At 38.9% G+C, this 16,098-nt stretch overlaps 1 protein-coding gene across 10 annotated transcripts in view; it reads right to left on the bottom strand.

Annotated features, from left to right (window-relative positions):
• MAST2 (microtubule associated serine/threonine kinase 2) overlaps positions 1 to 16,098 on the bottom strand; it is a 205,478-nt gene that overhangs the window by 66,062 nt on the left and 123,318 nt on the right. For all 10 annotated transcript variants that reach the window (XM_064516146.1, XM_064516152.1, XM_064516147.1 and 7 more), the window contains one exon: positions 9,379 to 9,470. In XM_064516146.1, coding sequence (XP_064372216.1) covers positions 9,379 to 9,470 — 92 coding nt within the window. The remainder of the gene's footprint in view (positions 1 to 9,378; positions 9,471 to 16,098) is intronic.

Raw genomic sequence — 16,098 nt, 5'->3', positions numbered from 1 at the left:
CGCAATGAACTGTCATTGCCTTTTTTATTTTCAGTCAATCCTTTGTAAACTTTCCAGATTATGATGAAAATAAGACTTCAGAATAACTCAACAAATTGGGTAATGACAGTTGTAAAATTTTGAAATCAACTATGTGGGTGTTCTAACTCTTCTGAGTCTGCACAATCTGGTACAAAGATACTACTAATATTTAAGCAACATCTTTTTCTGATTTATATGGCATACTTCCTTCCAGACACTGGAATTTTAATTAGATCCCCTGTGAGTTGCTTCTAGTTTTAAAATGAAAAGCAATTAGTTTTTCTACTCAATTCAAGTCTGGATGAAGCTTTTAAAACAACAACAGGGAGAGGGGGAATTAGTACTTTCCCTAAAATTTCCCAGTACTGCTGCATCTGCTATAGCTGAAAGAATTTTAATAAGACAAGCCTTAGTGTAATGGTCGCATTCGCCAAGGATGATCGAAAGCCTATTTATTGTGTTAGCAAAGGTAAATTCTCCTGTTGCTCAAGGGTTATAGTTGGCTACTACTGAACCTGAAATGACTTGCTCTCAAGAGAGGTTGTTACACAAAATGATTACCCATTAGGTAAATCAACACATTTACAAAAACATTAATGATTCAGGCATGAACCTTTATATTTCCTGGACACAGGAAGACAGATGTAGCCAAAGCAGTTTTACATCCACTACCCTCAAAACACAGAAAGTGGACCGTATGGGCAATATATAGGTGAAAGTGGCTACCCTCTACAAACATGACATCCATCAGAGAGGTTAATGAATTCAAAAGCTCAGACTAGAATCTTTTTGTAAAACCTGCTTCTGAGATTTGTGAAAATAAATACATATAAAGCACTTTTTCTTTTTTTAAACTCCACAAGGGTAGGAAGCCCTATGTCCCTGCCTCCCAAAATATTTTGCCCAGCATTCCAGGTTAGGAGCGGAGTCCTTTTCAGGGTGCTCATGATCCACGTCACCTTTTGCAGCCACTCATATCAAAACTGAGTGCCTGAAGTCAGCAGAAGATGCATGTCCGAAGACAGAAGGCAGCTCTGGGACAAGAGCAGGACAAGTTCTCTAACTTCAGATAAAAACCCCTGTAACCAGAAGCTCCACTGGGAAAGGCAGCTCCCTCACCACCCTTGATAACCAATGCCCTATCACATTTGAAGACCATTAATGATGAGGAGGACCTGTGAGTCACACCTGAGCCAAAGAACTAGCTAGAACTCAAATCTTAGAGCAAAATCTAGGGCCAATATCATACATTTGCTATAAACTACATAGTGATATAAACACAAATAGCTTTACAACACCATGCTTTCTAATCTTTCAGAGGACTGCCTAGATTTTTCTCAACTTTACCCTAGGTATTGATACAAATCCTCTAAATGTAAACAGAATGAGAAATTTTAGGTGAAAAATTCCTTCTGAGAGAGAAAAGAGGTCTTCAAAATTGTTTTTCTTTAAATGAACACAAATGTCTCTAAAAATACAAATAAAATCCAAATACGCCTTCAAATTTGCTGAGTATATTTTAAGCCATCACTGGGTAACCTTTAACAACCTAATGCAGTAAAAGAAAGAACCATACAGGGAGTACAGGTATGCTGTGTATATCTTCAAAAATAACCTGCACTTGCTGGGAATGTTCCTCAGATCCTTCTCATCTCAAGCTTTATTCCAGGTATGCACCATATTAAGTCTCTATAAAGAAAGGAAAGGAAATTCAATTCCAAAGGATTTCAAAAGTCACAGTATGGAGAATATTACCAATTCGTAAGAAAAATATTTACCTGCTAGCAGAGTACTATTCTTAAAGGGCTACTTTTTTTTTTTTTTAAATGTGGCTAGAGTAGTCTTCACCATCATTAGAAGACTTCACACACCTACAGATTTTGAGGGAGGAAGTGTGAGGATATTTTAAAATGTATTTTTATATGCTTTAAAAAGCAGAACTGTTTGCAATTACGTTTCTAAATATTTGGGAAAAACACAGTAAATCAGCTTTTATTTTATTCTTCTGAAAGAAAAAACGTAATATTGCAGATATCCAGATCTTTCAGGTATCATTCTATCTGCCTGAAACTCTCATTCTTTTAACTTCCACTACCCAACACCATAACCTTCTCCGCTCCATATCCTGCCTTCTTCTGCCAGATCCTACCTTTTCCAAGCCTGACTTCTCAATGCGACTTTCCCAATTATTTTGCAAGCTCCTTCTCCTCTGCCCCTTGATACTATCCAAATATACCTCAATACTTCTCTGCCAGCTTTGCATAATCTTTGTACTGATACAGGCACCAGCATTAGATTTCATTTAAAGATACGATTTTCCTTATTGAAATAAATATGCTTAATAAGAATACCAATTTAAAGAAGTCTTCTAGCATTGACACATCAGCAATTTAACACTGGGCAAAAAGTTAGCCTCTGTCAAATGCTCTGCAGCCACTGTCAGCAATGCAGCACTCCACCGTAAATATGAGCTCGTGAAGAGCAACTCATTTTTCAGAAATAAGTGTAAAGTTACCTCTCTTTTACAAGAACCATAAACAGTGAAGTATGTCCACAGGACATTAATTAAAAAGTAGCTGTTGCCCAACGATATGTTACCTGACAGTAACTCCCTTCCTATGCAGAACTAACATACATCAATATAATCACCTTTATATTGGCAATAGTGTGTAAGTACTAAACAACTAACTGAAGAGAGAACTCAATTTTACTACTACAGTGAAAAGAGTAGTTACAAGGTCCATTTCATTCCAGCAAATATACTTTCAAGATGTCTAACGACAACTTATTGAAGTCTCAGACCTCTTATTAGGTTTTGTACCTTCCTGCTCTCCGTAAGCACAGCTTTCACATCGCAGCTGGAGGGCTCAAATTCCTCTCCCAGTTTTGGCATAGGCATTACAATGTCCTTACTGCATCCTCTTTTTCTTCACCTGTTACATGCTATCTCTAGTTACTTACCACCCCTAATGAAAACTGTGTATTTGACATTTAAACACAGAAGTTGAGTTTCTGCTGTAAAGAATTCACTGCAGGAGCTGGGGCCAGCAGGAAAAACACTGAACCATTTGCAGTACCAGCGTGAGAAGAATCAGTCAGAGCACTAAAAATCTTATGAGGTGGGTTTTTCCCATGGTCTTCTACGTAAGAGATACTATTTGCTGAATGCTAACACAAATAGCCAAAAATCTTAACGTATGCTACAGAATTACCTGCCTTGCAGCACATACAAATCTTATATTAAAAAAAAAAAGTTAAAGCACACTGTGTACCACCTATCTCAAATATAATGAATGCCATGGTCCTCTCACACCATCCGAGCATCATACACGTGAAACGGGAATGAACTATCAACTCCAATAACCAGGGCAGGATCTACAGAAGTATGTGACACCCTCTGCCTACTCTGCCCACTTTTTACCCCATCTTCACAACAGGGCCTGACCACTGCAGAGATTCACGGCCACGTCGTGCCCTGCAGAGCGGGCACTCTCCAGGGCAGGAGGTTTGGGCCAGGAAGCAGGAGAATCGTGCCCTTCTGTATAGCACTGAGCTTTTCCACTGGGAAAGGAAAAAAATACATAAATAAAGAGAAGCCTTCATAATAAAAGCCTTTTTTGCCAGGAGGAGGAACTGAACTTGCAGTGAAAGAGCACAATAAGTTAATTCAGTACCACAGTGCTGCCCGTGAGCAGCTCCCTCCACGTGGCATCATAGCTGGGAGCAGGCCAAACCCACCGGCAGTGACAAGTGTCTTCACTGGAAGCCAGGGTGCAATTTGGCTACATTACAGCTGTGGAAAATAAATTTCAAAACAGCTTGAACTTCAATCGTCCAGCTGTAACAATCGATCTCTTTCCTACCGAATTATAAAGATGATGATCCTTCTGCCACTGATTTGAAGCTTTTAATTTTAAAAAATAATCTAACAGCGATGTAGTAATTCACTTCATGATGTAACAGCTGTGCTGTGCATAACTCCTCTGTAATTTTCAGATTGGGGGGAAAAAAATGTTTCTCTACATCTCTTCCACATGGAAAGTTCAGAACTCGACACTGAGGAAGACTCGGAGCAAGTAATTTAAATTACATATTGACAGATACAGAATTCATTTTCAAATAAATGAGATGTTTCAAAGGTCAGCAAGTATTTTGGGAGTTGCAGCAGAACAACTACCCATTTTTAAGAGATTACGAAAGGGCAAAACAGAGATATTAGCATTAAGGAGGAAAGCTTAATGCTGTAGCCTCATAAGCAACTATTTTTATAAGTCAAATCCTCTCTTTTACAAAATTAAACTGGCCATACACTGGGAAAGCATTCACACATGATAATGTAAAACTGAAATTTAAGATCAATAGTAAACTTGGAAAATCAATAGTAGAATTTTGGTTGGGATAAGAACACAAAAATAACCTTTACAAGGACTGAAAGCTAGTAACGTCCACTGTTCAACGGACTCCTGCTATATTCTCCTGCAAGCACAAACTACATTTGAGACCGAGTTTAATTGGTTGGTTCAGTTATGCAAGATTAGCTGAGAAGCTCACTCTGGTTCTTCATTTGCATGGACCATTTATTTCCAAGTCCACCAGGTATAATCTGAACTCATTTAAGACATCCAATTTAGGGAGATACACAAAAATTAAGACAATTTTCAAGTGTCTGATTTTGATGCATCACTCTGAACAATCTCAGAATAAAATCATAAACATCTGCCAACAATTACAATGAGCTGAACAGTTACTGGTTAGCACATGCATAGCTGTACAACCTCCTGCAACAAAACTAAGACTAATGTGGCACAGTTTCGTAAAGGGGGTTAGAAATTCTTAAAACTGATTGTGCCAGGTAAATGTTACTACTCTGCATGTGTATGAAAGTAAGAAAAAACCTCACCAGGGAAGCACTATCAAAATATGTGACATTTCAGTTTCAGAAATAATAGGAATTCAATTCAGATATAATGCTTGGCATTTTCTTTTACCATTTATTATCTGAATAACATAGGAGTGTGGAGTTTTTTTTAAACAAAATTGTAGAAATCAGTCAGAAGAGAATAATATTATTCATATTAATTTAATTCATAAATAAGTATACAAAATTCCTAGAGTCCCTTTGGCATGTGCTGCAGTGCTGTAATGTAGAAGTAGTGTTTATCCTTCTACTAATGCTGAGTATAACATACCTAGTATTATAATAATAAAAGATAATAAAATAAGCATCTAGGACATTGACAGCAACAGGTGTATGCAGCATTCAGAAATCTGAAGTGGTTGTTAAGTTATTCTGTAGAGTAAGTAGAGTCCACGGGAAACTAAAATATTTGCAGCACTAAACATCTTCCTATACTCCATACTAGTACCTAATCATCAATCTTTTATTAACAAAGGTATACAGAAATATTTATTTTCTGTCCAGCGAGTCTGTATTTTGCAATTCCATTCAGACCATTTAAGATGGGTTCCGAACGTGTGTACACCTTTTTTTCCTGATTTTGAAAGAAAAAAGAAATTAGAATAAAATTAAAATTTTCAAACCTGTATTTCTAAAACTGGGCACTTCAATCCCAGTTTGGGTGACTAAATAAGCAGAGTGATTTTCGCTTGAAGTTCAAGCTATAGTTTTCTATACCGAGATCCAAGGTCATTTTGGAAAATGTTTAGGGATTACATACAATTTAAAACTGAATTAACACTTTTCACATACATTCAGAGCCCCTCAGTCACAAGTGATTTCATATCAGAGTTACAATTGGATGTACTTTCATTTCAAACATTTAGGTCTCTTCGCATATTACATTTTCTCCAAATTTCCAAGCAGTTGCAGCATTATGAAATTGCCTGACATCTCATCTTGATGCTGTTCAGATAGCTTTTTTAAAAAAAAAACAAAAAACAAAAAACAAACCGTGTATTTTTGCATTTTCCCGGATCAGGGATCATTAGGAGGTAGCTTTTCCTGCTGGACAGTCGACTGTGCTACATCACACCCACTGACCTTTACATTACATACAGAGAGATAACTTCTGAGGCTAGTGCCATAGAGAACTTGATTTTAGAGTGGTTTCAAATTTTTGGACGCCTCCCTGGTTTCTCTGCCTGCTCGTTCTTTCCCTGATTCATAGAAGAGCTTTAGAATGGACATCGAGGGGAGTTATTCAAGACAGAAGAAACCATGAGAGAGAAGCTCCAGCATTTCTCACCAGGTTATGGACAGATCAATAGATTCAGTTCAAATAATAAACAAATATCATAGCTTGTTCTCAAACTCACTGTTAAAGAATAGCAAACTGAAACTGTCTAGAGGTAGGCGCTTAGCACAACTTCTATAAGACTTGTTTAGCATGAGTAGCTAAATTTGCTGAAGCCTTAGGCTGCACTTAGCTAAAATAAGGAACTTTTACTTAGTGCAGTAAGAAAAGGGCCTCAGAGCTGGTTCAAGCTAGGAAGATAAGGAAGTTACAAGCAGTCTGCATTCCTGTGTCTCACACTCCGAAAGGGAGGGTGTCAAGGCTTTGAAATAAGACCAGTGCAGGGCATTAGGACCTTGAGGGGCAAAGCCTCAGCTCACTGCTGGGGCAGTGTTAATTGTTACGATTTAGAATCACCTCCTCCTCCTCCGGACCTTGAGACACAACAGTAAGACCCGACAAAAACAGAGGTACAACCATCAGCAGAGACTGCAAAAAACAAAAATAAGGAGAAAAACAGCTTACCTCAGAATGATGATGAGATCCAATGAGGGGCAGGAGACCCCAGACCTAAAAATTACTATTGGTCTAACTACCACGTGAGGGGTGGGAAATGTAAGTTGAAAAAACTATAATTGCCCAGGATTTGTTTATGTTAGGGTCCCTCTTCGGAGGCACCCAGCTCGAGCTGTAATTACTGCACGTGCATCATTAATATTTAACTATTTAATTTGTTTTGATTTGGCTCTGAAATTTTTCTGCGGGAACCTAGGGTCGAACCCTGTTATGGTGGCCGACAAGCCTAATTTCCAAAACACTCACATCACATATACAATATTTCTTAAAAAAAAAATTTGTGACTCCAAATTTCATCTACTTTTGTCTCTTCAATAAATTGTTTTTCTCAGGGAAGACTGCTAAAGACATTACTGCCAGAGAACTCCAATTACAAGTGATTTCTCTTCCTATTCTCTGCTGGCTACTCTTGTAGGTCACAAAGGATGTCCTTTTAATTAATAGTTTTAAATCCCATAAGCGACGTCAGAACAAAAAAATGGAAATGATTATTTGACGATTACAGCTAAAGAAAGATGACGTATTGCTGATTAGTTGCCCCAGCTTCTAGAAGACAGTAAATAAAACATAAGCTTGTAACCTGATACAGCATCAAGAAAACTATTTTTTCATTTTTGAAATAGACAGGGCAGAAAAGCATATTGAAAGAAAACAAGAAATAATTGTTTCCGCTGTGTACATTTCTGCATTTGTTCTCCGGGCAATTATCACATCGACGTCTTGTGGCAATCTGCCAAGCAAGGATACTTACTTCATAGTCTGAGGAGCACCTTTCTGTATCTCATTTCAGTTAAATATTTGTGTCGCTAATTTAGAATTTGTTAAATGCAACATACATATCAACTTTAAGAGCAAAGGAAAGAGCACAATGTAACTAAATGGAGAATCCCTACCAGCAAAAATGCTTTAAGACCAAATTTTACAAAGTTATTGCTATCATCATAACGCACAACAGAACCAAAGGAGTTCGTAGTGAGGTAGAATCGACCTATGCAAGTTCTCAGTTCTATAAAACATTCAAACAAGTTACATTTGAACATATTTTATCTGAGATTCTGAAGCAAAACTTAAACAATTCTAATACACTACTTTTAAGACTTCAACACTTCAATTGAAAAAAACATGGGTCATTTAAAAAACGATGTAATTGAAGTAATTCCCGAGCCTTCCATGCCTGGGTTTTCTAGTATCCCGAGCAAATACAACAAATTTTTATGAAAGCTTAAATAGCAGTTGAGGCTTTAGTGGGTAACCTGGACAATAAGTTTGATCTTTTTTTTTTTTTAATTATTTTTTGACAGGCTGGATGTCACCTCTCAAGATACAATGCTCTGCAAACAGAAGCAGATGGCTCCTGCTGCTGAACTACTATCAATTTGCTGTTCTTTCTCAGCATTTCCTAAGTTTCCATCTCCAGAAAGTATTTACAGAACATATTGCCATGTAGTAGGAGGAGAGTCTGAATATAATGAAAACAAGTTACTTGTCTTACACGCAACTGTGATGTGCTTCCAGACAGGCTCTGCTGTTGATGCCTATGTGCCGCAAACGTTCAAGCTGTTTCATGCTAAAGACTGGTGTCCATTAAGACCGCACCAGAAGCCCAACCATGTTCTCTTGCATTTTGAAACAGCAGAAACAAGGTAGTCACAGATCATCTACCTTCCTCAGCCACAAAAACACCAAAGGAAGCGCTGTTTGGGTGAGCCGGAGCATCGGCAGGGAGGACCCTTTCTGAAAATCCACCATTACCACAGGATGAACCACCGTTCTTTGTTTTCCTTCAAAAAAACCGCTCCACACATTTCACACTGATGACTAACAAGCAGTTGCCCAATTGCTTTGAGATGAGCATTTCCTACTTGCTGACATGATAAAACTGACAGCAATGCAGAGAAAAGCCAAACATCTCCTGTTGCACTAAGTAGCAGGATGCATGCATCACAGCTGAAGGTCTGCCAGGGCATGCAGGCACAAGTCAGATGTTTCTTCTTGCAAGAACTACAGTTTAACCATTGGCATGAACAAAACAAAATGTGCTAGGAGACTCAAAAGAGGATTTTTACTTATATATAATGCATTTAATTTTATTTGACTTTGTTCTCCAAGTTTTTTCTGCAGGATGTGGTGGACCTAAAGGATTGAATCCCCCAGAAAGAGTGGAGGAAGGATAAGGCAGAGAAGTGAAGAGGAAACACAGACCAGATGATGAAGAACACAGTCCTAGATTACTTTTATTTTTCCCAGAACAAAATCAACTTTTTAGAAAGTTTTTTTTAATAGAAGCAATATTTTTTGATCTTGTTCATACCTAAAACAAACAAACAAACAAAGTCCCAATAAAACATTCCCCAAACTTCAGTGTGGCCTGGATCATAATATCAGAGCTCTCAGATATCACAGTCTTAAGCATGACATACATTTATTTTGAAACTATATGGGTTTTATTATAAGTTTTAAAAAGTTAAAAACTATGGTCAGATTAAGTTTCAAAGAGGATATTTTGATCTATCAGCATGTTCAAACTCATTGCAATGACCACGGACATCACTAATGATTCCCAGGAAAAGCAGTCCTGAAGCGTTACCTGGGTGTCCATGCAGAGGGGAATGTGGTCGTGGGAGCGTTGGAGATGTGCTGGATGTTACAATCAAACTCTTTCTGTTGCTTGTCCGACAGCTGAAAGAAAGATATAAATTATAAGGCATAATCAGAAGAACAAACGCATCTGAAGGCAGGTCCTGCCAAATGTCTTTTAACTAATGAGGAATCCCTCAGTATTTAGGTCAGTGCTTCCTCACGCACTGAATTTCAGCACCGAGTCTGCAGAGAAGCAAACGTACGGGGCTGAAAGTTACTTTGTCAGCAACGAGAGGCTTAATGCATTGGAAGCAACGCACAACCTCTATCTCATGGGCCGCTCGAGAGAGCTGACAAAAACATTCCTCACTCACAAAACACAGGCAACTCATGCTTTACAAAACACACAAAAAACAGAAAATGGTGAAACACTCGAGTATTTCAGATATTCTGAACAATACACAACACAGCGTGTGAATCTGTTACAACTATTGGCTAATACTATGAGAAACCATAGCATGTTCCCTAGGGCAGAGTTAAAACGACAAAATAAAGTGTTAGTGCAATTCAGCAGATGAGCAAGATTATTAACAAAACTTAAAACCTGAGGTCCCAGACTGTCCATGGGCACGTGCAGTGATACTTAACTAAACCTGTGCAAAGCGAGCTGCAGACCGAGGCTCTGCTGAATCAGCTCCCCTCACTTCTGCGCCTTTGCTCCAGCCAAAAAGGTGACACTTTTGCACAACGGAGTTTGGATATTTTTTATTGGCATTTCAGAACTTAGACAAATGAAGAGATTGATGTGTTTCTCCATTTGCTCACCATCCTATAATTTCTACTAACAAGCATTTAATCAGCTCTGAAGATCATAAAAGTAACTGTAACGGACAAGGGAAACATTTTGAGATCAGGCAAGCTGTGAACAAGAGCAACTGGGTATTTAAATCCCGTTCTTATTTCCACTTCTGTTGCTTAAACAGAACGGTCTAAGGTCCACAGCAAAATCTCCCAACCAACCAACCATTACAGCTATTTATTAATTGTGACTCCAACTTTCTTTCCAGACGGCAGAAACATTTCTGCTTACTCCGGTGGTTCTCAAAACAGGTTACTGAAACGATGTTGGGGTTGGTGGACAGACAGGAGCAGGGACGCTACTCAAGCTGAGCAAGGAGTTAACTTGCCCAACTCAAGACATGTAACGTGAAGCTCCTCATTGGTTTAACACGATGATATGCAAAGCCCGTTCACTTACACGGTTTCTAATCCTGACATCTGCCGGGATCCTTCCCGCGTTGCTAGATCTTCTGCAGCAGCCCAACAATACATACGATCATCAGACTGCCAATTATTACGGTTTAATGCAAAATTATTTTGCTGCCACAGGACACAGTGTATCTGCCTATTAATAATTAGTAAGCTTTTTTATTGTTGTTCTATACAAAGCTTGAGATCCGTAAGTAGAAAAAAAATACAACTGAACTGCCAGCTATAATAAACAGCAATAAGACTGAAGTACTATTAACTGCCTTTCTTGGCTCTTTAGTGTACTTAAAGCATTCCACAAAATTATCCAACTGATTCCACACAATCTTCATTTACAGTCATGAATTATTCAACAACAGTCCATGCAAAAACTGATTACCATTCTGCACATCATATGCAAAAATTAACAGCCTGATTTTAAGACGCTTAAAATCTCAGTTTATAGAATTTTGATATGTCTTCAGTTACTCTATTCCATTAACTGTTGAAAAAGAAACAGAATACTCAATTCCAACATTAATACCAAATAATCCTTATGTTTATGTTACTAGCAAATCTCTTCCACAATAAAGAAAAAAATCCTGAGTGTTCTAATATAAATTAATATGTAAGAAATCAAGATCTTGCTCAATAGTACAGTAAGAAAAGAAAACTTCTTCTTCTATGGTCATATCCCCTTGCTAAAAAGGGTTCCGAAAATATACTTTACCACAGTGATGTCTGGAGCCCGCTATGGAAACTTGGTATGTTTAAATCACAGTATAATGGGGAACATTAACGATCCAGAAAGCAGAGCAGCTTTTTTAAAAAAAAAAAAAAAATGCTTGCCTGTATTTGCCAAATTGGCCCAAGTTTTATAAACCCATTTCTTCCTGCTATACTTGCAAAGATAAGGAACCACAAGAGAAAGAGTTAAGTGGTTGGAGAGCAAGCACAGCTGAGACCCATTAAAAAGGTCAGGTTTACACAAATGTACAGCAGAGGAGAGAATGGTTTCTGAGTGAAAGCCTGGACCCAAGTTAGGAATAAGCCATTATTCTCCTTACGCCCCCAAAATTGGATAACTTTCAATTTCACTGGATCTCCGACCAGGGAAGGAGGAACATCACTTAAGCCCATTTGGCCCCTTCCACAGACCATGTGTGTTGCCAATAAGGAAAAGCTGGAACATAGAGGCTAAAACCAGGACGTTCTGATTTCCTAAATCCATGTTATATGATGAGAAAAATATACACACAGACACAATATACTCCCTACTGGCTAAGGAAGGCCCTTTGGATATAAATATAATCTTTAATAGATCTTTGTGATCCCACAGAAATTACAGAATAACAGTGAGGAAGTTCTCGCAGTTACAAAAAAGAAAAAAAAGGAGGGGGAACAGGAAGATTTCACTTGGGCCACCTCCCCAAAAAGTCACTGCTAGGGCATTTAAGCATCTCCTAAATAAAAATCGCTAAATATTGAAGAAGCAAAGCCAGCTTTAGCTAGGAATTAATGCCGAAGAAGTTTGACCCAGTCATTTAATTGTTGGAACAAACAGTTCAAAGGAAGACAAAATGCTTTCCTGGAAGATGCACTTTAGCTAGGTATCGGGCTCAATACTGAAATACTTGGCCTATGATAATATGGAGATCATATTATCAGTCCCTTAAATTGCATTAATTATTGTTTATGACTGTTGACAAATTCTCCAAACAGTATTATGTTCCCCTGCCCCAAAACTACATAAAAAACAGGAGCAACGGGAGAAAGTAGAAAGGGAAAAGGTCACCTTGGCATCCCTGAGCACTTTAACGAGAAAAAAGGGAAGCTCTTAACCGGGCCACAGACATTCCAAGCATGATTACTTGTTTATAAGCCAAAGGTTTGCTATTTTAATTAAATGCAAGGTGAGCCTAACCCCGGCTCTCCTTCGCTCTTCCAATTTAATATTAGGTATGGGTCTCGTTAACTTTTTTTTTTCTTAGACCTCACTTCATAATTTTAGAGACCAACCCCCCTACAAGTCTTCTTGCTTAAGCAAAACATGATCTTAACAGGGCCGGGTTTCTCCGCGGCCCCAGTGCTGGAGGATAGAGTTCCCGGCAGCGGAGCCCACTTGGAGCGCGCTCAAAGTCGGATACCAAACAGCATTGTTGCCACCTGCCCCAGCCCTCCAGGGCCAACGAGAGCTCACGCGCACTCGAGGACCCACGTGCCACCAACGGGGAATGAGGAACCTGGAAGAGCACGGCAGCAACGCGATCCTGCACAAGCACAGCAAAAGCGAGAGCTGCAGTATTTCTAACAATGCCTTTTTGCCATGGCCACAGAAATGCCACTCTTTCTAGAGTTAACTTCTCTCCCCACAGTAAAAATAACATCTGTTTCGTGGACCGGAGCGTTCCAAGCGCGTTCCTGAAACCAAACACTGCGGGACATCGCGTTTGGATCTGGTAACCGGACACTGGGTTTGGACATGGGGCAACGCGCTCGGCAGCTAGCGCCCTTGGCCCGGGTTATTTATGAGAACATTTGCTAGCAAACCTGGGAGCTGCCGGCAGCTTTGGCGCTCCTCAATGCCGCACCGACCGACCCGCAGCTATACAATTTTATGCTGACCCTCTAAAAAGGGGATAATCACTACACCGTGTTTTGCATTCATTTTCAGTCTGAAAAAGAAAGCAATGTTTCGTCTTCAGCATAAATCAATACTCGATCCTTTATTTGAACAATCCACGGTGCCTCTCTGACTCTCGCTGATATTACAAAGCAAAAGCCATTAATGTCTACTGAGGCATCCCCGTAATGAAAACAAGGGCCATAGAAAAACAATTTAAAAATAAACAACCAGTCACCGGTAACCAAGTAATATCACAGCATTGCTGGTTATTAGAAATGAACAACAGTAATGAAGTTTTGCAAAATCTATCTAAATTGATAGGCCTAAAAAAAAGTCTCATAGCAGAAAATCCTGTATATGCAAGTAAACAAGATGAGCACCAACAGCACGAGTTTGACCACCTCCAAGTCTGATACACTTTGACAGCAATCCAGATGTCAGGTAAAAAAGTTGTACAAGGAAAATTAAAGTTTAGAGCACTTTTTATTAGCAGCCATTAATACATATGAATCATATTAGTGATTTTTAACTATAGAATTTGAGTTTTGTAAACCACCTCGGGTTTTCAGTGCTGAATTGATTCTTGCATTAACTCCTAACTCTTCAAACTCAAATTTCAGAAATCAAACAAACATGTTCCAGATTGCGTATGCCTACAAAAGGGAATCCATGTCTCAGCGGGACTACACCTACCAAAGATATTTGTGACTACTTATATTCCTTAAGCATAATGTCACCAAGCCAAGTTTAACTAGATTCGCCTCTGATGTTACAGGAGTTTTTAGAAAAGATTTAATTCGTTTCGGTTGATTTGCCTTATAAAGGCTTCCCTACAAGAAACAGACATTTTGGAAATGAAAATACGCATTTAAAATTTTTATTCACAATGGCAGAAAATTTACAAAATCCCAAATCTGCATGTCAATGAATGCAGCAGCTGCACAGCAATGTTAACTAGATGTGGAAGTTATTGTCTTAATTATAGTAATTCAAAGATGGAAGCAATTTTGTAAGCTTTAGTACTACCAACAACAGGAATAATTAGTTCTCCAAATAGACACGAATAAGTAAGCATCTGGTTCAACTGATTTTTTTTCCCCCACGTTCAAGAATAGTTTAAAAGTTATTCATCCTAGAATAACTGGAAAAAACAGTGTTATTGTTCAGGCTGCAGATTTGGTAGCTTCCACATTCCTATAATAAGCTTTTCTTCTTCTCTCTTCCAGCAGGTACCAGTGACCTCCAAGCTTTTTGTTCAAACTTACAAACAGTATCTGTGGACACAAATCTCAGCCTGATGCAAAAAGTCAGCTGGTGGGTTAGATCATGCTGGTTTCTGTCACAGGTTTAATAGAGGTAGGGTTTTAACCGTGAAGTCTAAATGCCATCCACTTCTATCTCTATTTTAAATGCTTTTATGCTCTCTTGCATTTCCATACCTCTTAGCACCAGAGGATGCAGCTCTATGAGAAAGGATTAATCAGTCTCACAGTTCAGCCCCATCAAAAGTAGGAAATTCATTCTTCCTCCCCTTTCCCACTCCATTTCTAGCTCATCTTGCACAAGCTCTGGCATTCATCAGACCCCTCCATGAGGCTTCAGCTCCTAGCCCATCAGAAAACAAGCCTGGTAAAAATTCGTATAGCATTTTGCTTCTTCAGGGAATCAAACAGGCCAATGAAGAGGTCTGACCAGCACCAAATAGGGTGTGAAAGGCAGACCGCACAACGGGGAGCAACCCCTCCTCTTCTTGACAGCAAACCCTCCAATGAGATCAGAGATGTTCTTGTACGTACAGTCTCCGTTTCACATAGTTTTCTAATGCTGGTAAGTTAGGGGAATATTATTATGCTCATTTAACACATGAAGGATGGAAGCACAAGGCCAAGAAGAACCTTTCTAAAGAAAGCAGACAGAATTTCCATCACGACAGAATTAAATCAGAACAGACACAGAACTTTCCTGTTCCCAACATCTTCAGGCATCCAGCAAACCAGGCCATGCTTCCTCTTATTAAGTCCCACGATCAGGAACCACCTCTGACTTGGATCCCTTTCCAGTTATCTTGTCCAGACTAGAAGACTGCAGATCCTTCCTACAGTGCATCTCTAATCAGTCTTTCTCTCCCACCCAGATAAACAAAACTCTCAGCTTCTCAGCATCCTCATCGTTGATCTTTACAGAAGCAAACTTACTCCATTTATAGCAATAATTCATTCAAAGTGCTTCTGCAAAATTTACTTTTCTAATTAAAACCATATTCATATTACTTTTTCCTTTGCATGCTACTACTTCTGACAACCTAAGTCTTTATTGCCCACTTTTCATAGCTTTTATTAGAAGGTGCTCCCTGTAGGCATCCATATAATCCACCTGCTGTCCTCTTGTAGATCTCTTCTGTTACAGGTTCACAGCGTTTTGCTTGAAAAGCAGCCTAAATATAGCTTTTTCCATTTTCCTTGAAAAAAGCCTTAGGTATAACTTCTTTAGAAGACCGAACTCTGACTACTGTGACCTTGACATTGGGTTGCAGTCTTCCTGTGTTTCCCTATGCCTTATCCAAGAATTTCAAATAGGACTGAACTCTGAAGTCTAAAGGAATTCAGCCTTAAAGGAAAATAACATGACCAAAAACGAGTGCAGAAATGCTGGAGCCTTTTCCACATCAAGCTTGCATGGACTAGTTGCTACAAACACGCTTAAGATAACCAACAGAAATAGCTGCAATTTGTTCAACAAGTCAGGCTCTTCTGGAATTTGCATTGCCAATTTATTTCTTCCTATAAGCTTCAAAAAAACTCTTACAATTAGTCTTTTTCACTCCTGGCCATTCTGCTCCTGTTTTTGGCTTCC

Source organism: Dromaius novaehollandiae, chromosome 8 (genome assembly GCF_036370855.1).
Source record: "Dromaius novaehollandiae isolate bDroNov1 chromosome 8, bDroNov1.hap1, whole genome shotgun sequence".
Taxonomy (NCBI): Eukaryota; Metazoa; Chordata; class Aves; order Casuariiformes; family Dromaiidae; genus Dromaius; species Dromaius novaehollandiae.
Note: the sequence above shows the minus strand (reverse complement) of the source record. Positions and strands in the feature narration are given on the sequence as shown.